At 39.0% G+C, this 26,294-nt stretch overlaps 1 protein-coding gene across 1 annotated transcript; it reads right to left on the reverse strand.

Annotated features, from left to right (window-relative positions):
* Positions 1-9,348: 9,348 nt before the first annotated feature.
* LOC140231250 (epithelial sodium channel subunit beta-like) lies at positions 9,349-25,485 on the reverse strand. The gene is made up of 12 exons (XM_072311397.1): positions 25,020-25,485; positions 22,004-22,260; positions 20,782-20,975; positions 19,947-20,050; positions 18,410-18,573; positions 17,870-17,980; positions 16,732-16,855; positions 16,069-16,144; positions 15,214-15,271; positions 11,682-11,764; positions 10,661-10,736; positions 9,349-9,621 (listed from the first exon to the last, which is right to left on the reverse strand). Exons 1-12 carry the CDS (start codon positions 25,483-25,485, stop codon positions 9,349-9,351), a joined length of 1,986 nt encoding a protein of 661 aa, XP_072167498.1.
* Positions 25,486-26,294: the final 809 nt, after the last annotated feature.

A 26,294-nucleotide genomic window follows, 5' to 3' on the forward strand; every position in this document is an offset into this window, starting at 1 on the left:
ACATCAAAGACCGATATACATGCAACCTACAAGCACGCACGTACACATACACGCACCCATTTATGGCAAAAAACTGGAACAAGTCAATTACTCAAAATGTAAAACGGTCATTATAGTAAACTTCTTTATTACAACAATGAGTTACTGGTATGTGATGAAGTTTTGGGTAAATCTGCTTTAGTTAAGTAGTCCGTAAGTCTCTCTACACTTGTTCATTGCAGATTCAATTTCCTTTAACAGATTGGTTAATGATATAGGGTGCACGTCACGAGATCCACGAGTCATACAGCCTACGAGTTACACATCCCACGAGTCATGCATCCTACGAGTTACACATCCCACGAGTCATACAGCTCATGAGTTCAACACTAAGCAGACAAGGCTCACGAGACCGACACATTAAACCCTGTGTTGTATCTGTCAAACTCGTGGGCTGTTTTTACCTATAGTGTTCGTCTCATGGGCTTTACTTGCCTAGTGTCGAACTCGTGGGCTGTATAGGACTCGTGGGATGTATGACTCATGGGTGTAGGTCTTGTGGGATGACCCCAATAGTCCGGCAGCCATGGGGGGTAAGATTGCATTGGAATGTTATAGTTTGTTTTTTTTTTTAAATTGATATTGACTGTTAAGACCTTCTATTTTAACAATCCACATGCTGGAGCTCTGTCAGCATTGAGCAATTTGAGATATACGCGGAAATCCAAGATGGCCGCCGGCGGCCATCTTGAAAATGCTATTTACTTACTTTTAACCCCCCTAGCACATCAAAAATTGGCATTGAAGGATTTTAGGGATGGAGAATTCAAATCTGAGGTTAGTTTCAGGATATTACTATGTTTTGATGTCTTAAAATAAAATGCCGGCCATTTTTCAAGATGGCCGCCATATAAACATGCTGTAGTGTAGACTATGTAGAATCGCGGAAAGACCTGATTTATCATTTAAGTTTTTCTCTCTTTTTTTTTTTGGACAAGGGAGGTGCATAATGTAAAAAAAAAAAAATATGAAGATTAAGGCCTAAAGCTTAGATTCATTGATAAAAATAATACAGGTTAATCCTATTATAACGAAGTCGCTTATAACGAATGACCGCTTACAACGAAGCAATGAATGAAGTGCTTGTTCCCTTGTAGTGTCACCATTGGTTACACTGCTACAGGCAGAGGTGATAAAACAGATCTTCTGTTCTGGCAAGAACCAAATATTTAAGTTTGTTTACTACTTTATTTGGTTTAGATGTGTGGATCATGTTCCTGAATATCAGTCTTTCCGTGAAGATACTTACTGTTTATGCATCTATTTCATCTCCTTCTTCTGGATGGCTGGTAATATCTCTTGCCTCTCTCGTTTGGTCATTGTGACAAGTTAATGAGCCGTTACACGCACAAAATATTGTACAGGCAAGATTTGCCTTATGGCAGCCGCAGCAAGATGTTCTGCAAGGCATTTCACTGGAACATGTACACCGAATAAGTTTGAGGATGCTTTCAGGAGCCAGCTGTATTTCTGGAGAAAGTGTCACTGGTAGGAGGGATTTTGTTTTCTCTTCCTTCATATATCCATACTTTGTTGGGTCTGGTACTGTAGGATTGAGATCCAGGGCCTTTCTCCAAATCCATGTTTGAAGGTGGGCACGTTTCACATTTTCAGTGAAGGCTTCTGTTGTCGGTGGCAAGACAGATTTGGCATGCTCGTTGTCCCTGGTCGTCCTACTTTTGATTGCCATGTGCTCCAACGTGCCTCTGTCATTGATGTAGCACTTGGTTGCCCGTAACAAGCTCCAATAAGTGCAGTCGCTTCATGCATAACATCAGCCATGTCAGCCTCAATGTCTCCTACTGACTCCAACCGCATCCCAGGATTGTTTCTAAGGACTTTCAGCAGAGTTCCTTTACCGATGCCGAAACATGCCCCAACTGTGTCACAGCCGGTCAGTGCGTGACCAGGCAACATCAGATGGACGATATCTTTGTGCTTGTTGACTGTTGCAGGTATGTCAATGACTCTTCTGTCTTTGATTGGGGACTCCATCACTAAAGGTGATGTAAGACCTTGCTCATGATAATGATGGAGCAGAAGGATATACACATCTGTATCGTCGGCGATCACTCGAGTGAAACTTCCTTCATCGGATGCCAGTTTGATGGCTTGCGTGACAATGATGGTGTCGGCTTCCTCATGTTTATTGGACAAATCCTGCCTCTGTGTTAGTGACCCATCTGGATGAACTTCAACAGGGGTTGCTTCTTGGTCAGTTATGATAAGCTTGTGTCTGTTCTCTTTCATGAAATGGCCGTCAGATTGAAGTTCTGTGGATATGATGTGAATTAGTTGTCTTTTGTTCTCGCTAACTGTGAGAGTTAGTTTCTGGGGAGGAAGAGGTGAAGACGGGTTGAGTTGATATACCCGCGATCCATCATTTCCCCTGGACGACCTGGTTGCACACTTCATGCTGTAATCATAGTAGCGATCGAAGACTAGATATGTATCTCCGGATTTCAGGTAGTTGGCTACCTTGCTGTTGAATTTGTTGACGTAATCCATCACAGTTGCTTGTCTTGATGGTGATGATGATGGCCAGCTGGGGATCCACAGGAGGGCACAGCCATCAATCACTGTGCGTATTTCACCTTGTCTTCCTGTCTGTCTTGTCGGAACTTCAACCTTTGTCTGATTCTTCAAGGTGGCCTTGGATTTAGCAATTCGCATGTCACCACAGTCATCAAACAACGCTGTAGGCACTGGTGAGAGTTCACAAGACATCACATCACGGAAATTTAGATCCCTTGAACTTGCTTGTAATCCAATCACTCGTGAGTAGATCAATTTGGTGTCATACACTTTTGACTCACCAAAGTTGATGGCCTTCTTCCCCATGCTCATCAATACCACCTTCCTTGAAATTGGAGCATAGAAACCTTCTGGCAGATTTTGTTCAAATTCGTTCATCTGCTTCATTCCTATTGCATGTGCATCATCTACATTCACTGACTCTGGAGCAATACGGTCATTCACAACATTGACGATGGCTTTTGGATGATCCGTTGGCTTCAAGGGGTGGATGCAGGTATCTAATTTACTTCTGATACCCTTTCTGTCGAAGTTGTCTGCGGAGATACGAGATGCATACTCTTCTTTGTGTTTTGTTACACTGGAACAAGATGCATTTTCCCGAATGTCAGACAGTTCTTGAAGCAACTCTCCGCAAACATGTCAACTCAGGGCCCACGTCTTCAAGGTCCCGGGTTTGAGTGTGATTCCGATGATGCCACACTTGCCATGCCCATACCTCATGAAGGTACTCTCTATGAACATATCGCTCCAGATGCCGTTCCAGATCCCTTGGATATGGCGCATGACATGCTCACCTTGCAAGAAATTCCGAAGGACATCTTCCGAAAGAGCCTCCATGCTTCTTAGATAGAGCAAAGAATATCGAGCATAATTGATGTGTGCGGATGCAAAGAAGTAGGGGATCATGAGCTTCACTGTCTGGAGATGAAGGGCCCAATCAGCTTCTCTTTCTGCCCTCACATACATCATCATGATGAGCACAGGCTTGATGAGATTATGAACCCACATCTTTGTTGTGCGACTCTGAAGTGCAAGGTTCTCCAGTTCAGACATAAGCTCTCCTTGGGACTGCACATGCTCAGTTGAAAGAGTATCTCGAAGGAGCTCTTCGGCTACCATCCGCATGGCTCTCATATTCATAGGGAATTTCTTTCCTGTCATCATCTTGCCAACACCTCCAAACGTGGATGCCAATATCTCTGCAAGACCAGTGTCAGCCATAAGTGTTCCAACAGAACCAACAAAACTCATCAACAAGTGCATACCACCCAGCCTAGGAATGAGGTTCTGATACAATTCTGGGTATGACCATTTTACATCTACCACAACCTTGTATACCTGTTGGTCAACTGTGAACAGTGTGTATTTCTGACCGGTTTTTTCTGTCATCTCTTGTGCTTTACTCATGGCTGTCATTATGTGTCAGGGTGAGCAGGGGGCATGTCAATCAATGGTAAGTATACTATCTTTATTCTAGGTTGTAGGGGTTTCCCTTCATCACGGCATAGACCTGTATTGTAACCATTGAACTCTGAAGTGTCGTCATGCTGAATTACCTCTTTCAGGAAACTGAAGTCCTTTTCACTGGCTTGTTGTGTTGACACCCGCCATCTGTGCAATGACTTTCAACGGTGGAACTTAGTACTTAATCGGTGGCATCTCTGGCTTCTTTGGACCGTTGTACCTCACTGTGTCAATTTTGTAGTCAATTTTTCTGGACATTTCAGTTTTCTTCAGACGTGAGACTTCGCGTTGGTCAGGTTGGTCAGAGTTGCCCTCAGGTTGTGTCATAAGGACAGCTAATGAACGAGTTGACAATTTCCCATTCTGAGATGAATATCTGCATCAAAGTTGTCAGCGACGAACTGCACAAGACCACCTTCAGCATTCGATATGGCAGTCAATTCACTCATCTTGGCTGTTTCTACGGCTACTGATCTCTTGAAGCGTAATAATTCATCATATGTGCATGTCACACCGAAGTCATTCATTCATTACCAACTCCTTGGAATCTCTCAAAAGGACAGCTAAGGTAATCTGTAACTCTGTTGGAGAGTCTGTCAGTACAGATGTGATCATATTTGCAATGAGAAAAGCTGGTAGTGTGTTGTCCAGCCTTGGAGATAACTGTGATAAGAGACGGAGGACTGTGTCACTTGACTTCTTCTTTATTTCTTCAAGATTCATGCCGATATGGTACTTGCTTCTGTCGACTAGTATTCTCTGGGTTTCTTCACATATCTTGTCCTTCACCCATGAAATCGCAATGTCACTGTCTTCTAAGTCTGGGACGATTTGGAGGATGTCTTTTGCCCTGCTTTTGAATGCTAGAATTGTTGCTACGCCAGGTGATGATAGGGTAATAAGACCTTAAAGTGTTCTGATAGTTTCGTGACAAGAACTCTTCGAGACACGGCCTGTCCTCCATTCTCTGTGTACATCGCACAGAGGTCTACAGAATTCCACATTTTAGTCTGGTCATTTTCCATTCTCTCCACAACTGCTTCAAAAGCTTCATCTTTCGATTCAGTTTCCGTTTTTGTACCATCTGCGTAAGGAGTGTAACGGGTCAATCTGAACTTCAAACGACAATCTACATGATAGCGTGCATCTTCAGCATGCAGGTCACTCAGGACTCCCGCTATCCTGAGTCTGACTTCTGAAGCCCACTTGTCATCTCTTTCATCACATATGTCTAGAATCTCTTGCTTTAAAGTTCTGTTGTCTGCTCTTTCTACTTGTCTGCAAACAAAGGCAGGCCGCCACCTTGAGGGGTTCTTCGTATTTTTCTCAGTCACACATACTTCACCACAGTACAGGCAATGTTGACAAAAATTGAAATGTGGAATGTCAGAACGCTTCTCTCTTTTTTTGTGGATTCTGTGAAGCACTTGCTTGATCATTACTTTGTTTGCGTTTTGTAGCTCTCTTCACATTAGAGGGATGACAATAGCTATCAGTGCAAGTTCTATGAGCTAGTATGTGACTACCAATCTCAAGTTTCTCATGAATACCATCATCGTACTCTTTGCTACACTTTATTATCGTCTTTATACGTTTTTCTGTGATGTTTGATAATTTTTGTTCTTTTCTACCACCACAGTTAAACCTCCATTCAAAGAAGCACCCTTCCTCCATTTTTATATTGGGGAAATCCAAATCTGTGACACAAAGAAATAAATGAAATAGTGTGAGAGTTTGATTTGGCAATGTCTATTATTTATGTATGAGCCAAATGGTAACTTGTTGGAATATTTATTTCAAATCCAGCTACATGAACATTCCTTTAAAAAAGCACAAAAACGCGTTAATTCCATAGCTTTCAAAATGGGTCAAATCCAATCAAATAGATATGTGTTTTTTTTTTGAATGAATATTTCTATAAAACTTTAGATAATGGTTTTGTCTACTATTTTTCTAAGCCGAATGGTAAGCAGTTGATATATCCATTTCAAATTCAGCCACATAAATACCTTTGAAAACGGACAAAAACTGCATCTTTTGCAAAAACGATTTAAATCCGTAGCTTGATTTTATAAGTACATGTTCTTTGGTGGAGCCATCTTGGAATAAAATGGCGACACTGATTAATTGGTCAAGTGGGTTTAAGCCGTTTTGTAAAAAAAAAAAAAAAAAAAAAAAAAAAATGCTCATTAAAATCTTTGGAAATATGTAACTTGCCAAAAATCCGGTGTCACATCACTGTAGGACTATCTCTCCCCTCTTGTTTGAAATAATAAAAACGCAAAATGTGGATTTGGCGATCAAGCTCTTCATATATATACACATACATTTTATGCATGTGTGTGTGTTCACAGAAGTTTATGGACTTACCTTAGGTTTATTAGGTTTTGTGTAGGGCCAAACAAGGGATGTCCACATCTAACTGAGATAACTGTGGTTCACACTGTATAGGTTGACAGATTAAGTGCTGTACCACACATACCCGCTGTAAACATGTGCAGGTCATTTACCTGTATCATGGGTGTGTACATAGATATAGATCCATATAGAGCTCTCTATATTAAGGTGCACCAAGGCAGAAAACCAAAAAATGTATCTATGCAATTGTACATCATGGTTCTGCATAACGGTAACTTCATTTGAGTACTATTTATTATCTGAATTTAGAATAAATTCCATTGTTTGCATAGGTCTTTTACAAAACTAAAAAAGACATTTTAAAAATTACTTAAAGTCACTTTGCAAGACAGCTCCTATGATTAACAACACCTCAATCTTTACGGTATTCTAAAGTGCATTGGGATGTATACACTTAAATTGGAAAACTAAGGTCTAGTTATGTAGACTATCACTTGATATGACTTGGACTAGAATTATTATACTTTATGAAAGGATTCTATATTCATTTGGACATAATGCTTTATTGAAATATGATAGGGAAATATTATGCTATCACCCTAAAGTAGTTTGGACTTATGATACTATTATCTTAGCAGTTATTTTCCAATCACTTCTCAGTATCATTTGTGTTATGCATAGATCTACCACAATTTTATATAAGTGGGACTAAAGAACTGGTTTGGAAAGACAGAAAGGTTCTGGAGTATCTAATAATCTACACATATTCATGAATAAGATGCTTATTTTTAGGTACTTGAATGAACTGTCATTTACCATAAACAACACTTGGGTTTTTTTTTAATCAATAATGATAATACAGGTAAAAATAAAGGAAAATACTTACTAGAACTGAATAGAAACCTTTGGTTGCAAGTAACTTCCTTCACTTCTGACCAATCAGATCCCAGCATTTTGGGGATTCCCCTGATACTGATTGTGATAGTCTGTGCTTTCAGACACTCTGATAAAAATGTGGATTTACTCTAAAAGTAAGTAGGGCATCTTGGATTTCCATGTATATCTCAAATTGCTCAATGCTGACAGAGCTCCAGCATGTGGATTGATAAAATAGAAGGTCTAAACATTCAATATCACTTTAAAAAAAAAAGCTATAACATTCCAATGCAACCTTAGCCCCAAAATCAGGGTTTGGCTGCCGGACTACAATGATAATAATTATATATTAGCTGCATTATTACGAAGGATGATGGCACAAGGGAGACACAATTAGTAGACTTTCGCCAAAACCAAAAGGAAACAACCTTTTGAACTGTTACCTTGTCAGCTCATCATGTGAACCAGACGCATTCAAATTATGTCATAATGGCTCTCATTTATCCCTACATAATAATAATAATAATAATAATAATAATAATAATAATAATAATAATAGTTATTATTATTATTATTATTATCATCATTATCATTATTATTACTATTGTCATTATTATTATCATTATTATTATTATTATTATTATAAATGATAATAAATGATAATAGTAAATAGCATTATCATTAGTAGTAGTATTAGTATCAGTATGATAAAGATTTATAATGCCCTTTGCCACTCAGGCTGAGTGCTCAAAAGGCATTCATCCTCTCTCTCTCTCTCTCTCTGTATCTCTCTCTCTACAGTAAGAGGAATGATAATTTCAAAGTTACACACCGCTTTCTCTTTTCTCATATCTTATAATAATAAATGTACATACATTATACATAATATGTCCATCTCTCTCTTTCTAAATTTGAGACATGGTACATAAAATGATGAATAAAATGAGCTGTTTTCTAAACAAGATCGCACAAGCTATATACCTCTTTTAACGTGCTAGAAAACATGTGATCATGTGAGAAATAAGCAGGTAATTTGGAAGCCTTGCCTGACAGAATTCTTGCGTCCAATGAACCATCCCAGCGGCCATTGTTTCCGGCCTACAAAAGGCTGTCCCAACTACAATTAGGTTTCCTGGCGACTACACTGAGCGCAGGTAAACACACATGGAATTCATGAATGCACGTACTCAAACAAGACAACTTTCACTGGGAAAAAAGACATAGATATTTATCATAAAGTATATTTGGCATTTCAAACAAGCTTGGACCCTGTATACCTGAAAAGAAAAGAGGATATTGGACCCTGTACCTTAAAAGAAAAAAAGATTAGCACGCAAGTCGAAGACTCTTAAAATTACACAATGAGAAACAAGCTCAGCTACGTCAGTTGTAATATCTCTTTAAAAAAAAAAATGAAGTCTTTTTGGCATGTTACCTTATTTGGTTTTCGCCGAAGGTAACCACGTAGAAAATTCTTCCGAACGAATAAGAAGTTATGTTTTGTTAGAGCTTAATGGCTTTCTTCAGGTTAACTTTACTTTATCACATTACGAATTTTCAACTCGCCTTTATCGATTCGATTACTAGGCATAAATTTATTGTAAACGGTAGCTTTATGGTGAAATCGTTTTGGTAGCAAATTGCTTATTTTTAATCTCTTTTTTTTTAAGATAGCAAATATCCTTGGTGTCCAAACTAAACTGTGGCAAAAAATTTTCAATCAGAGAAACATTGTGGTAAAATGTGTTTTACTTTCTTCTTGTGTGATGTCTAGTCTGTTCCTTGTATGTGTGCAATAAACAACGTTTTCATGTATATATTGTAAGATTTCAACTCATCTTATGTTTTTTTTTTTGTACATTTCATCCTGAAGAAGGAGTTCTCTTCCTCTGTTTTTGTTTTTGTTTTTTTTATGCCGCGCCCTAAGTACAAACATGTTTGTGTAGAAACTATCATATGATTTAGAGATATGATGAATATACTATGTTCGTAATATTGTTATGTATACATATACAAAAACACACTTAAACACAAACGCGTGTGTGTAAGGAAAATCTATCTTTACGAATAGGACTATCGGCAATATTTCAAACCATTCGAATTCCTCGAGGGGAGGCTCGATACGTATGGTGGGGGTGGCGTTCGCGTCGAGTGAGGAGAGGTCGAATTGTTTGGGCCCGGCTTTTTACCGGCGGGAAGAGTCGTGACTGGCGAGGTTCGGTTCCGTCCTCGGAGAAGGAACGCCATCATTGACCACAGACCCTCGAAGATCTCGAACATGGTGACGACCGAGAGACCAAGCCACAGGCCGAGCTGACCACCCATAGCACTCAGCAAATCTGGAATCTAGATTTCAAACAAATTTATCCCAAGACTAAATTCAAACGAATAATGTTCATGTGAGCATTTCAGGTGTCGAGGCATAATTCAGTTCGATTTACTTTCATATTTTTCAATAAGAAATAACATAAAGTGTGACAGAATAAGATGGTATATGAAAACAGGGTTGGCTGTACAATATGATATCACTAACATAGAACATGGTGATCAATTTATCGAAATCTGAATCTAAGTGATGCTAGAGAAATACGACGGGACCTACTACTAAACGTAGATCCCATTAAACCTGTTAGAAATCGAGTGTGAAGACAAAGATGAGAAGCACGGATAAAACTTGGGGCCAAAATAAAGGGGAGAAGACAATAATACTCGGCGGTATCGCAAATGCTTCTCAGATACACTTATAGGGTTACTAAACCACATTAGACTGCAATGCGAATGGAATAATCCATCGAGTGATTAAAAGAAAATGGTTCGAATTTCGTTTCGGTGTCGTTTTGTTTCTTTTCTCTAAAGCTGACGTGCAGGTTAGCATGTTAACATCAAATACACATACACTAATGCATCTGACGATCAATCAAGGGAAGAGAGAGATATAGCAGAATAAGAAACGGCCAAATGATAACCAATGAGACAAACAGACACACATAACGGCAGGCGCCAAGACAGAAGTAGACAGTTTGCATTTAAAAGAGACACGTTTCATTTAAGTATTTTTCATCTTCAAAATTCCCTTTCTGCTATTGTCCTCTCCACCTTATTTCCAACGTGTTTGTATATTTATTCTCGTCTCTTGAGGTGACAACACAACCTAATCCTTGTTCCCTTTATACTTTCTGTCTGAATTTTTTTGCAGCAAGGCAAATTCACATTATCATGATTTTTTTCTTGTTATAGCCCTCGACGTCCTTACTCACAATTCGACGAAACCAGTGACAAACACACAATAGCTTCAATGCTGCTATCGAAATAGCGCCAAAATAACCTTATCGATACTATACTATATTCTCATTTTAAAAGAGAGAGAAATGAAACAGAGACTTACCGTGTACGCTGGATCTTGTTTGATATACTCGTAGTTGAATTCTTCAAAGTAAACCTCAACCTTCGCCATATTACTTCTGCAAAATGAATAATGGAACGTCTCAATTCACAATAAGTTATTATACATATATATATATATATATATATATATATATATATATATATATATATATATATATATATATAATCACCTTGTTATTGAATTCAAAACAATAAGGTATTCAACTCTAATCAAGTGAAGGAAATAATTCATAGAATAAACTAAGTTTTCAGTTCCGGTCTGTATCATATATTTTTGGATGCTTGATTGTTTGTTTTCCTTTTACAAAAAGCAAAACTGCTGATTAGAGTTATACATCTTTTTTTTTTCATTAGACGAACATTCAACCCCTTGGTTTCAATAAGATGGTAAAAAGGAATAGAACCGTTAAGACTGCGATCTGACATAATCATCTACACTGACGAATATTGGGACTGCAATTCCACTCCCGTAATGGTTATTCAGTAAACTAATTATGCGTAATGGTTGAAAAGTTTGTTAAGCGTATATACGAATATCTTTAATTCATATAGGCCTATTCATATGCCTATATTTACTTGTTTATATTCTTTTGACTTAGTTGTTGATAAACGTCGCGTTGATACATTTGTGTTATGATGAGTGAAATCTCTAGTTACAGAGAGTGAGAAGGGCGTGTTACTGACGTCATACAAAATGTCTCTAATCGACGATATTATATACCTGTTCTTCACTTTCCTAGACAGCTGGATGACCCGCTGGGCCATATATACACTTATCTTTAGTATTTGATACTTGAATTTGATTTTGGTTGCCAGGTGATGCTGAGATTCCTTGTTGACCATCTTTACAGACTCACACAATTGTAGTTATTAGAATTCATAATTTCCTCGTATCTAAGTGGACTTGGAAGGTTTTCCATATACTCAGTATATCAACAATACGCAGAAAAAGAAATCACTGATGCTGGTAGAAGTTAACGAATGATCAGTCACATGTATACCTGGTCCATTCCGATGGAGTTGGACCTTTCATCTGTTGATTCATCTCCTCGTGTGAGGTCCTCATTCTTTGGGTAAGCTTTTTCTGCGAGACGAGGGGAGCCAATAACCACGTTATACTTCCAAGAATTACTATAGTATGCAAAGTGCGTTAGCTGAGTTATGAAAGAGGACGAGTGATTCCCATCTGATTCTTATTAGGTCAAAAAAACATCAACAAAACTTCGAAGGACGTCAAGCACACAAATTGCAGTTTTCTTGTACTACCTAGATTGAAACAAACATGAAAGATATTGACACTTTCGACAAATTGATGAATCTTTACACATATAATTGGACAAATATGACAATGCAGTACTACAGTGATATTAATGCGATGATAATAATAACGATAACGATGGTATTTAACACAGTCAACGAATGATTAAGTATATAACATAACGGAAGGTTAACTCGCTCTGATCGATTAGAAATTCCCCTCATTTACTACAAATGAAATAATCTCAGCAAGATCATGGTGCCTATCTTTCATGAATTTGTTTTCTGATTAATTTCCGTATCCCTGGTACAGCATAGGCCTTCAGTGGAATAGGATGAGGGTTCAATAGTTTGTTGTATTTACTAATGTCACATATTTTATAGAAGAGTTAGGTTGGCTGACACGTGATCGGTTAACTTGCTTTGCTTTCATTCACAAGACATGCACTGATCATGGAGCTACTATGTGTGTTGTAGCTCCATGCACTAATCAATACCAAGACCAATGCCAGTGTTTCAGACGATAAGCTGTTCTGACGATCTACGGCCAGCTTGGCCTTACTTACTTTAAGCATAGAGCTAGTGGCACCATGCTTAAAGGTCGGACGTGGATATTCAAAGCCCATGCACCCAGCACTGACAGTCAACAACAAAATGCTTACTGAATCCCTACAGAATGCCTCATCAGTATAATGATTTTGCCCAGTTGAGGAAGAGAATGCTTTCAGTGTTGTCAAGTCACGCGTTCAATTCTTTACATAGGTGATACATCATTGTTTGCAGTAAATGAAAGGCGACAGAAAAGCGAAGATAATGCAAAACCCCCGTCGATCAAGGCCTATAAGATGCCCCATTCTACTATAATTCGTCCAACTTACTATCTGACGTATTATTCATTCGGCTCTTTAACCTGACAAATTTCCCGGGCTTGATTGTACATGATTACGTAATAGATTTCAACATTGTTCCACTAAACACCCTGGTTTTTGTCTTCTTCTTCTTCTTCTTCTTCTTCTTCTTCTTCTTCTTCCGGGTGAAGTACTGACCTCTGGAAAGAGTATTTTCGTACTTTGTGCAGTGCTGAAACTAGTGTGCCACGCTGCATTGTTTGATGCTTTTTTGTTGTTGTTGCAATTGATGTAATATACACTATAAAAAGTAAAAAGTGCTCTTTGTGCGAATAAAATTAGCTCCTCTTCCAACTAGATTTGACGAACTAACGGCTGGCTCTACAGTCATGTCGTCATGGGTAAATGTTCCAAAATATGAACAAGACATTTCACGAACGGTCAGCTGAACTTTTTTGGCTCTATCATCTCAAGTGCTTCACGAAGTGCCAGATTGACGCTGATAGACCCTATTGGGACTGAATCTTCAGATTCTTCAGAATGTTGACCGGACATCGCTGTCATCAACATCACGTCCAGACATAAAGGAAGAAGGGACATCGCTGTCATCAACATCACGTCCAGACATAAAGGAAGAAGGGAAATCGCTGTCATCAACATCACGTCCAGACATAAAGGAAGAAGGAACATCGCTGTCATCAACATCACGTCCAGACATAAAGGAAGAAGGGACATCGCTGTCATCAACATCACGTCCAGACATAAAGGAAGAAGGCCTGAAGGCCTAAGGTGAGTCCTTATGCTACGTTGTGTACTTTTTACTCATAAGGAGGCCCTGTACCAAAAGTTGTCATTTCATACAGGTGCTTTTGAAGGAAATCTACAATTTGTTAACTTAGTGCACACAATGCCCTTAAGACAAGCCTGTAAGGGCCTAGATCAAGGAAAGTTTCACTTTCAGCTGGTAGTAAGCTTTGCTATGTCGCAGTAGTCCCATGCGCTGAATTTGTTGTTGCGAGATAAAATGTTATTTTGTAGATATGTTTTGGTGTACCTAGTTATTTACATGTCAGTCTTTGTTGGTGGTCCTAAGCTAGTATTAAACAACTTTCCTTATCTCACCATCTTAGCCCCTTTTATTCTTATTTGTAAATGACACTTGAGACACGTTAGATCTGATATTTTGTCGTATAGCCGGTTGACATTTTAGTGCGTATAGGAGCTAGTCTCTTGCTGACAGTCGTTTCAAAGATTTCAAAGTAGTGGATTGTCTCTGTGAGGTTTCTCCTTTAGATATTACAAAAGTGACTGGACGAAAAAGACTAGCTACACCGCACTCATTCATGCGGAACATCTAGGAGTCTATAAAAGAAACGCAACCACCGGATGGTTGGGCGGAAATTTCCCTGGCAGTCGCAATGAGTGGACGTGCTGGCGAGGCCCCTCAACGAACAAACAACACGACAGACACACAAGCAACCACACCACAACACCCACACCCATACCCAAACAACCCCAAACACCAACACCACACCCACTGTATTACACGAATACCCTCACACTGCACTCATACCCAACAACCCCAAACACCCCGTAAACGTTGATAGCATTACACAAACACCGACACACTACACCAATACCCAACAACCCCAAACACCCCGCACACATTCATATACATACACAAACATCCACACGAACACAAAAGACCTGGCTTTGCCCACCCAAGACGATCACTATACGCGGCAACGAAGACACACACACAACAGAATTATATACACAACACTACGCCACTGTTTGTGACACGTCAACCTAACACAACACATCACAACCTCGACACACACACACCCATAATCACATTGAATACGTATTATACAAACACCCACAAAAACACAAAAATCCATGCCTTGCAATCCCCACAAAACACGACAAACAATTACATACACAAACACGTACAACATCCAAACAAAGTCACAAATACACACAAAAACCACCAAAAAATGAATGCCTTGAATCCACAAAAACACAAATTGTCACACAAAAAACAAACAACATACACAACCACGAACAACATCTAAACAAACAGACACTAATGTACGCCACCATCAACGAAAAGCCAACCTAATACAAAGACATCACATCCCAGACACAAACACCTACAACCACGTTCATCAAAAAAAATGAAAAAAAGAAAAAGAAAAGATAAGAAACGTGGATGTCTTGTAATCCACAAAAAAGCAGGGCTGAGTACCAAGGAACGTCATCTGATGACGAAAAGACAACACAACCCAGACACAAACACCCACAACCATGTTCATTAAAAAAAAAATGCATTCAAATATTTTGTAATCCACATAAAGCAAGGCTAAGTATGCCCTACCAACGAACGTCATCTGAATATTTAAAGCAGAAAGATATGTTTGACTGTTACCTCATAGCCATCAGAAGGCCAAATGGATGAACTGATTGTCGGTAGGTATGAGATCTCACTGAACGTGAAATGTGGACACATGAAAGAGAGAAAAAAAAAGTATAGACATGAATGGACAATCTTCAGTTAATATAATATTAGCTATGTTGCAATGATGTAACAACTTTATTTGGACCAATACAGTATTGATTAAGTAATTAAGTATCAAAGCAGAACCGACAAAAGTGAGGTTTGTTTGGGTTTGTTTGTTTGGTTTTTTTTTTTTTAAGAAAGTAATAATTTGTATAACAAAGGACAAGCAACATCACACACTGACAAATATCCACATTTGAAGTTCATGTGTATAGAACACTAGTCACCAAATGGAGTAGAGAATCATAACATTTCACCCTAAAATCTGCTCAAAAGCTATATGATCTGTGTGTTTCTCATACGAAAATCCGTCACACACAAACAATAATGGGAGCTGAAGATCTGCAACGAGGAGAGAAAAAAAACTGTTCTGCGCATGCGGAAGACCTCATCAAAATCAATCTTGCTTTGTCTAAGGTTTCACGACGGTTCTGGGTTATTTTAGCGTCCGGTCAAATTCACGATGCAGAGAGCTACTTGATGCCATTATGACGTCAGCTAGCTGTTTTAGGACGAATTTCACACGTCACGAACGACAAATAGGGGCGCTATTTTACTTTTCATAGGCTGCACCTCCGCGAAATTTAATGCTTCTTTGCAACACGACGCAGGGAGAGAGAGGAGAACGGTCAACGCAACCGTCGTCTTACGTTCGCGTCGCAGATCTAAAGCTCGCTATCAATGTTAACGGCAACGATAAGAGAAACCAATCGAATATCTTACTTGCAAGCATTTTGGCATTCACAATCTAGTTCGTCTTCTTCATACTTCCTTTCCATATGTTGAAGACACTTAGTCTCTGCAAAAAGAAAAAGTATTAATTTATACTGAAGCTTTACGAAAAAAGGAAAGAAAATAGGCCATACTACAAGATATCAAAACATCATACTTGTTTCAAAAGACCATATTGGAGGTTATATAGGACATAAACTTATCAGTAATCAGTTGAGGGGTATCGGGTTTATTTTCTCAACATAATGTTGCTTGGCAGAAATAAGATTGATATATAAAATGCTTAACAATAAAACTACGTTCTTCCTTAGTTAGAAAAATAATCGTTCTTTGTCATCGACTACCCTTTCTTATGCCTCAAAAGGGGATGTCAATACATATGTCTCATGTAACACTGAAATCAATCTTTTCTAGACTATTAGATATCTAAGCAAAAATATCTTGGATTTCTTCGCCTATAGCTTGTAACAAAGATTAGCGCAAATCTCATTCGGCGCTTCATCTAACCATAAAGCTATTATCATTATTCAGTGTCAATGCATAACCATCGACCGATTTGTTTATCATTATGGACCTGTATGGTTAATCAGAAAACGGGCATTATAACATTCAATATTCAACCTCTCAACTGACTATAGAAAGAAACTATGCAACCTTCATCATTGTCGATGTCGCATGGGTAGTATGTGGTATTGCCATCGAGTGGGAGAGGGAACGTCGGGTCCGCACAGCCACAGTTCGCCATGACTCGGCGCTGGTAACAGCTCTGTTCACATGTCTACTCACGGGGGAGACAACAACAAGATAGAGAACAGACCTCACTTACAGTGGGCTTAACTTGAATCTCAAAGGCATCTCGTACGAAACATGATAATGATAGTTGCTATACTATACCATCTATGCAGCTTCATACAAGAGGACCATAACTGCCCCAATCAGGCAACTCTGCCGACTGAAGGGCATCTTGAATTGAATCCTTTGTATAATTATACATGAGCACGCACATTACATCATGGATAACAACTTCATTAACTACCGGTATGAATATTTCAAAGAAATACCTCCTACATAGCAGTTTTGATAAGTCGGTATGCGGGATTGATACTCACAAGGGAAACTAAAAGTGTATTTCCATCAACCTCAGCCACATGACCAACTTTTACAGGCAGATTTTATACATTTTTTAGGGAATTTATGATAACGAACTGTTTGTCTCGTTTAGCTAATGCCTTTTCCCGTCAAAATAGTGTGTTTCGAAATGTTGTCGGGAGGCGGGATTGATACTCACAAGGGAAACTAAAAGTGTATTTCCATCAACCTCAGCCACATGACCAACTTTTACAGGCAGATTTTATACATTTTTAAGGGAATTTATGATAACGAACTGTTTGTCTCGTTTAGCTAATGCCTTTTCCCGTCAAAATAGTGTGTTTCGAAATGTTGTCGGGAGGCAGTCCCGCTTAAGCTGTGTTACCGTTTACCAGAGCGCCAATTGTGGCGGTGGCAAAATATTGACATCTTCTAAAGCTGATTATCTGTGGAAGAGTGAACGCTTAAACCTCATAAGCAAAGGTATCATTATCTTTCACTCATTACAACCGCATAAGGTAGAAGACAGTCAGACATAAAAGATAAATTAAGACCCTTCCCCCCCCCCCAAAAAAAAAAACAACAACAAACAAAACAAAACAAAACAAAACAAACAAACAAACCAGAGTTTAGACAACATAGTACACCATTTTGGCGCGTACTATTGTTTGGGGACCACCTATATAACCCCATTTTCGCTCACCTGCATGCTGTATTTCACGCCGTAGTGCTGGTAGTAGATGTTCCGTTCAATACCTGTCAGAACATCCTCTTTGCATTCGCCGTACGGGTGTGGTAGGCGGTCCAGCTCCAGCTAAAGACACACATAAACACGCGCACACAAAGTAATGACAAAAATAGCCAAAGATAAACAGAAGCAAAATTTGTGTATTAGAGTAAAAAAAAAAAAATAAAAAAAAAATCACTACGCGGTCAGAGAGCGTGCGAGAAAGCTGAGCATACTGTTACAACGTAGTAATAGGGCCACGAAAACAATTCGCCAATGTTGCTATAAGGTTGTTTCGATTTGTTTTGTTTACTTTTGTTTTCTGTACTCCTCATCAGGGTGAGTCACATAGTCAATCTTGCATCTTTCCTCGAGTAAAAAGAATCAATTAGATGATGCATAATCAGAGAAGATTCCGAATCTAATCGACTTTTACTCTGCGTCAAATCGGTTGAATCAAAAATTGGCACAGAAAGAACGTGCGACAAGGAGTGAACGTAGATGGCGCGATCTCACCACTCGCACACCAATGGCGGTAGCCAGGCCAGGCGAAACAAAGACGCCGTCATCGCTTGGAAATGGCATGGTGACGGGATGGTGGATGACCAGGCGGAATCCCGCAACTTCTGTCAGCTCGTCCATATACTCCATCTGCTGGGCATACAGCTCTAAGGAAAGACCTGTATCGGTAACAGAGTATGCCATGTTTTCACATTGAGGCAACTGATTTTTAAAGTCGTGTGTGTGGTAGTAAGTCAGCAATGTTATAAAAACGTAAGGACTCAATCTGATTTCACCTCAGCAGAATGTTGCAATACTATAGTGTATGAGTGTGTGTGTGTGAGTGTGTGTGTGTGTGCGCTCGCGCGCGCGTGTGTGTGTGTGTATGTGGAGATAGTGATGTTGCTAAAGATTTGTGATCTCAATTAGTAAAAAAAAAAATTTAAAAAATCATAAAAAATAGTAAAATCACCAAATATCTGTGTATTGTAGTCGGTCGATAGCACTGCCCAATTCTGAGTTAGATGGCCCACAACATGAACATGGTAGGCAATAATTTATTAAATAAGGGCAAAGATAATGGAGACTGGTGGCACCAGGGGAGACGCGATGGCAGGTAGGAACCTCTAAATGTCGTTGGGGAGCCATTAGCAATTATCAGCATCCATCACCATCACCCAGAACTATCTTTGATCGTTCAGGCAGCAAACTGTTTACACACTTTATTGTTTCACGTTTCCATTTTGATGACAGTAGAGGTATACACACAAAGAGTTGATAGGCAATATGGGGAGACATTGGTGAGGACGAACAATTCCTGTTTCTTTTGAAATTTACGAATATTTTCAATTTACGTAATGCGTTCTGACGAAATATGGATAAACACATTGAAAGTGAGCTAGCTTAAAAGGGGAGGGGGAGCACGAAACTCAGCGGTTATATAAAATCAAATCACGTCAGCATGTTAAAAATAAATGAGTGAAGTATACTCCTGGAGTTTAAAAAGGATAAGAAATTGCCATGTCTCTTTCGTGAGTTTTGAGACAGTTTGTGTCTGATTTCAAATGCCCTTCATTTCAAATGCCATTACATGACATACGTCAGCCTTTGTGTACAATATTCAACTAGATGGCTTTTTTCATACTTCCTGGCAATGACGGACTCCTTTACAAATTCATCACTTTGATTATCCTGACAGGTTTTTCTCTCTAACCTTCGTCCTTACAACAACAAAACCTTGGTTCTCTGTTCCGCTGTTTAATTGATTGGCGATAGTAAGCTAAAATGTTTGCTGATGCTTCTTTTCTGTAATGATTGATGGTATCACGCAAGTGCATCAGATCATGATTAAACAGCAGTAGTCAGAGTTGCAATATCGGTATACTGTTTGTTGTGATTTTTTTTTTTTTTTAGAGTCCTATGTATTCCCAGTACCCTATTGTTTTTATGAGGATAGCAGCTACTCATGTTTGGTATATTCGTCTCGTAATAATCCTTTATCTACATTCGTCCAATCAGCTCCGGTGTAAAGACTTCGGACTGTTGTTCTTACCATAGTTTGGTCCTGGGCGGTTGGTGGTTAGCACTGCACTGTCATTGCCCGAGTTGAAGGTGTAGCAGTTGCCAAATTGAGGATCGAAGATGTGCGTGAAGTTCCTTCATAGTTCAAATAACGGGTGAAATTACGTCAAAATATTTTAACCAACACATTCTTCACTTTATAACAGGTGGGTAGATATCTATTCATTTTAGTCAACGCGTATTTCATGTATTAGGCAAGCATCACAAAACAGCGAGTTGTAATTGGTGTGAGGTTGGAATTTTCCCAAATGGTAATTCATTGAATATTTAGGAAATCAATGAAATAAAGAAATAGAATTGTTGGATATATTGATGAGGAAATCATAGAATCTTAGATAAAAATGGTAAAACTGTGACTTTATTCTTTGAACATCAACCAAGATTTCGTTCCTCTAATAAACAGAATATGACATGTATATACCACGTACAGTCCGACTTCTCCTATCCGGCACTGTCCGGCCTCCCTTTATCCAGATCTCTCCATTATCCGGATGCGAATTACGGGGGAAAGGGGGTTTTCAAACTCAAACAAAATTCCTACACAAACTCACATGAATTACATATATCAACATAATTAACATACATTCACATCAAATTTTCATCTAAATAACGAACACTCTGTACAGCATTGTGGTTAAAAACTACACAGAGGGTAATGGGTCAGTTATTTCTCTAGGTGCAACAAATAAGAATAACGTCAATGTCAATTGACTAGAACATTATGCAAGAGGCTCATCTTCTTGATGTGAGCATGTTGACGATGGGAATGTTAAAGACGACGGGGGTGGGGTCATGTAACAACTCACTCTGGGGAGCACTGGAAACCCCTCCAGGAGCACGAAAGGAGCATGTCTTCCAGGGTGTGGCCCAGCTGGATGCGATCCTCCATGGTTTGGTTGGCCAGTTTCACCATCAGGCGGCGCCTCTGTAGATATTCAGAGCCCCGCTTACGGAAGAAGTCACCCTTTTCCCGGTCCTTCCAGGACTCCACGCTCTGAAATGAATGATATCAATACATCGAAGTACAAGCAGCTACAGAACAGGTTTGCAAATATTACAACCAAAATTGGAATAATTGTGAGACACTGCTAAAACTTATCATGCAATAACAAAATCAACGATGGCAATGGCAACTACTACTACTTCTACTACGACTACTAATACCACTATTGACTACTAGGCTTACTTCTATACCACTACTACTACCACTACTACTATGCTTACTACTACTACTTTACTACTACTACTACTCTTACTACTTCTACTACTACCACTGCTACTACTACTACTACTACTACTACTACTACTACTACCCTCAGTACTTCTACTACTACTAGGTTTAATACTGCTGCTACTACTACTGCTACTACTACCACTACTACTAGGTTTTATACTACCACTACTACTTCTATAACAACTGCTACGATACTATTACCACGGCTACAACAACAACAACTACTACTACTACTACTACTGCTACTGATACTACGACTACGACTACGACTACTTCTATTATCATTCCTATTAATTTTACTTCATCACCACTGCTACCACTAATGTGCTCTTTATTATCAATTTTCTACTTTTATGACTATATATTGTGTGACTGTCTCCTGTCTTTATTAAGCTTTAGTCTGTGTATAATCACTTCATTTACATTTTTGGTACCAGATTGGGACGGAAACCTCGTCCAAACAACTGGTCTGTATAGGACCCTGCATAATATCGTTTATCATTAAGTAAAGTGTGATACATTAAGTTTGTGTCAGGAACAAGAACAATAAAAAGAAAATAAACAATAATTGCAAACTCAAAAACAATAATTACAGAAGAGTAACATTCGTTGACCATGATATTTTCCATCTTAGTTAATAGTCATATGGAAATGAGTTTGTATTTTTGTTTTTTGTTTTCAATTGGGAAAGAAGTAGTTGGCCTAATTTGTTGGACTAGGTAGTCCTACATAGGAGTAAGATTGCATCCTGTTCTGACCACCTCTAGAGGTGGACTTTGATGAAGTGTACGTACACTGCTGGTGCTCATATTTCCCGTCGCAAGGGGGTCAGTGGTCCTCTCAGTGTCCCCCGACGAAGTCCTTGATAGTTTGGATGAAGTCGTGGTGGGTGCTATCCCTCCTGCCGTGTCAGTCGTACGATCAGAAAACCCCGGGGTCCCACGGGGCTGGGGACCAACTGGAGAACCGGTAGTAGTCATGGTAGTGGCTCTCGGGTCGTTCTTCCCTTCCATTGGTGGTCGTGTGGTAGATTGTGCAGAAGGCATTCCGCCTGGCACAAGTTGAGATGGAATTTACTGTTCAGCTTTATTGTTTCTTATAGAACAGTTTTATCAAAGTAACCCATGCCGACAATAATAGTCATAACGAACTTCACAGAATGTTTCTCTTGTGCAAATTTTTTGCTGGTTTTATAGTTCTATATAGCTATATGTTTTTTCCCAAAAAAAATACGGTTACAAATGGATACAGCGTCTGCAAGGAACGTGGAATATACGAATCAATACAGAAATTGTTAATTCCTTATTATGCTCGAATAACATAGTACATTTCAATGTAGTTAGTGATAATGCATACAACGGAAATAATGTAAAAATCTTGAATTTTTCGTGGTCCGAAATAGGCTGAAACATTTTTTAATCTAAAATGCCAAATCGGGTCGCCAAAAGATAGCCTTTTTTGAATTATTTTTTGAATTTTGGTGGCCAGACATGAATTTTGAGCACTGCACCTACGGAGATAGTCGAAAGGAACCTCACAGAATGTTTCTGTGGTAAAGCTTTGGTGGTTTACTATCTAGTATAATGTTATGTCTCTTTCTCGAAGTACAGTCGGAAATGGATACTATGTCTGTTAGGAGCATGGAATATACGGATCAATACAGAAAGTTTGTCAATTCCTCATTACAATTGTCCCTAATCATATAGCACATATAAATGTAGCAGATGACATTGCATACTACGGAAATAGCAATGTATTGCCAGCATTTTCTGTCTGAATTTAGTGTAATACATTGTCATTCGTAGAGTTAAATTTGTATTAATTGTATATACAGTATATTTGAATGTGATTTATTTTTGTACTTATGGTTATGACATTATTCTGTTCATATTAATGCATAATTGGTATATCTGTGTAATTCGACTTTTAGTCGCCTGCTCAGATTTTCTAATAAAGACCTTTTAATCAATCAATAGCAAATGCACTATACAGTCTAAAAATAATGCATCAAAAGTGCAATGATAATTAGTTAAGATTTGAAATATTTCATACCACTTTTCCCAACTGATGTGCAAAGCATCAGAAATAATGCAAAGCCCCCTGAGTGTCAGGTTTTGCTTCATTCAGAGCTGACTGGAATTTGTCGAACTGACAACGTTGAATATCAGGCGCAAAAAAGGTACATCTCCCAACCGATTATATCCACGAAGTGCAAAGAAACAATTTCGTAAACAACGTGAAAAAATACCTCCTAGCAAAGAATGAAATTCTTCGTTGAGGCTGATTGTTTTCTCCTGTTTGTAGCTATAAAGTCCTCACCTACTGTACTTACATCTTGCTCCACTATAGGAGCGGAGTATGTATTACACTAACTGGATTCATATTTGCAAGGTCAGCAGATTAACTCAAAACAAAACTTGACAGATTAAAAAAAAAAAATGCTTTTGTACATCAGCCCTGAACAGCAACCACACTGTCAAAGTTTAACGGAAAACCGCTACTGAATGGTTATTGTCCACCGGCATAGTGAAACAACTGTTCAAATTTGTGCAAAAGCACTTTTCGCTATTTTTCAAATTGCAATGGAAATCCTGGCTACTCCCTGATGTCTTCTCCCGTTGCCATGATAACATTTTTTTTTTGTGAAATATACATATTTCCAACTAAATAACACCAAAATGTAATAAATTTACTCAATATATAGATTCAGAATTACCCATTTAAGTGCAAATCAAAAATCTAGTCATTCTCTGACGACTTCCACGTTGCCATGGTAATGATTTACCTAAGAAAATAGCACATATTTCTCATAATACATGGTACTTTCTAAAATTGTAGTATAGCATAACTGGAAATATGTTTCTTTTTTTTTGCACAAAAAAAAAGTTGCCATGGCAACGAGGAAAGACATCATAATTCTAAAGGTTTCATTATCCAATTCTTCTTAATTAAAATACAGTATATCGGTGTACAATGTGACCGTGCATCACAAAACCAACAAAAAGTCGCACGCACTTATTTTGTGTTAGTACTGAAAATAGTTGAAATGGGTCAACCCTGCCAATCTTGAGTTTTTCGTGATTTGTGAAAGAGCAAGTCTTTTTCTACACTATAAAAAATTTGGGATCATAAAACCAACAGGAAATTATGTTTCTAGCGTTTTGTTGTTGTTTTTTTCATCTCGAACACTCTGTGATAGAATAGTGTGATTAGGTCTTTCTCATAGGGTCCTCTTTTCATTTCTTAAAACCATGCCCATACTTTTCACTTTCTACTGCAATAACTTTGAAAAGAATGATGTTCCTGCTTTCAAAGTTGGTAGTACAGTATGTATTAATCAAGCACGCTCAATTTCAGCTTAATCTGATAATCCCTTCATTGTCGTTGCTATGGTGGGTAACATCCTGTTGTTATTGTTGGGTTTTTTGTTCCATTCATCGCACAGCTAGCTCGATTGGTAAAGATTAAGCGCTTGCATAGACCCTGTACTTCAGAGCCTCTTTTCTCAGTTCACACTTTCCAGAGTGTGTGCTCTCTTTCCAATATTAGGATCATCCTGAGGATAGGCTAGGAGAGTCCATTGAATTGAGCTATACATCATTTTTAAGCTTAAAAGTCTGTTCTTTCAGAATCTGCTCATTACTAAAAATCAATGTCTGGCGAATTTTTGTTGGTTTTGTGATGCAGAGTCACAATTGGTCTGACATATCGGGCTATGCCGCTGGACTGTTATAATCTATGCATATAAGAATGCGTGGATGACAAGTTTTGATTCTATACAGGATGATGAGAATGTTAGAATGTGACTACCTGACTGTGGTTCTTGTCCACCTGCCATTCCAGCGTTCTCTTGGTTTTGGTTGGACATACCACCTACCGCAAAGCCTCCCATGTCCATGGCCGAGTTGGCCCGCGGAGGTTCGAAGTTGACGTCAAAGAGCTCGCGAAACGAATCGTCCATCTTCTCCAGTTTGGTCTTCATCACGGGGTTCATGTTGCAGATTGTAATGGCGGGAAACTCCTGCGAGCGATTGAACTTGACCTCCAGACTGACCACGTAGTTGTACTCGAAGTACTCCTGAAAGAGGGCTACCACCTGCCACATAATCACTCCGATACCGGTGAGGAAGAGGGCCAGCCATGCTAGCTTTACCGCTGGTCTCGAGGCGCGTTGGATGTTGGGCAGACCATGAGCGGACGAGTTCTGCAAGCGAGAGTGGAGGATCTTGAAGAAGCTTTCCTCCTCCTCTGCAGCCTTTTTCTCCCACGCCTCCATGATGAAAAGAGATACACTTCAGACTACCGAGTTCAAGATGAATTTATAACCCGCACCTCAAATCTGATCACATCATCAAACACGATCTCCACTTTAGGGAGGCGTCTTCGAGGTAGCAATTTGCCTGACGGAGACTCTTCAAATTGTTTCCGTTCCCTCCATTCAAAATGCCGTCTGTCCCAAATACCAACAAAAGTTACACGTGTCAGAGAAAACGCGAGATGTCAGTCCTTAGTCCTGATTTTTCACTTCAAGGCACAATCAATTAATCTTCTTGTTACATCAAGGACATTTTATATAATACATTCTTCCAATAAACAATATATGACGACTAAGGCATCAGTCTTCGAATATCAGACCAACTTCTTGGATTGTGATTGTCCTTCAGCAACAGGTTCAAAGAAGCAAGGTGCTAAGAATAATGACATCTGGGCTTGAACAGTAAGAGGTGTGTTCCTTCCAGTATACTTTTTGTTGAAATCCAGTCGTAGATTTCACTGGTACAGGTATCAAACATCCAATCGCTCACGTTTGTGACATCATTCGAGCTGCGCATCACTAGTTTTACAGTGAACGTGTGATTGATAAATGGCAAGGTCGTTTTTTAAATGCAAGGGCGCCGTCAGAGTAAAGAACAGGTTTCATTGTCCAATTCCCTCTGCTATTGTCACTGTCAGTATGGAAGTGTAAGTCAATATTGATTTCACCTAACTCACCATGATTTTACGTGACAGTTTATCCTTGCGTCTTTCAGATGATTTCACTGCGGTGGGCATATGAATAGATTCGTTTCTTATTTAGGTGCAACA

Source organism: Diadema setosum, chromosome 7 (assembly GCF_964275005.1).
Source record: "Diadema setosum chromosome 7, eeDiaSeto1, whole genome shotgun sequence".
NCBI classification, from domain to species: Eukaryota; Metazoa; Echinodermata; class Echinoidea; order Diadematoida; family Diadematidae; genus Diadema; species Diadema setosum.

Excerpts from the sequence above, each read along its gene's own strand:
- LOC140231250 (XM_072311397.1), bottom strand. The coding sequence starts at position 25,485 with ATGGAGGCGTGGGAGAAAAAGGCTGCAGAGGAGGAGGAAAGCTTCTTC. Across the intron at positions 22,261-25,019 it reads TGGACAAGAACCACAGTCAG|GCGGAATGCCTTCTGCACAA; the intron begins GTAGTCACATTC and ends AACTTGTGCCAG. Across the intron at positions 10,737-11,681 it reads ACTCCATCGGAATGGACCAG|AAGTAATATGGCGAAGGTTG; the intron begins GTATACATGTGA and ends TTCATTTTGCAG.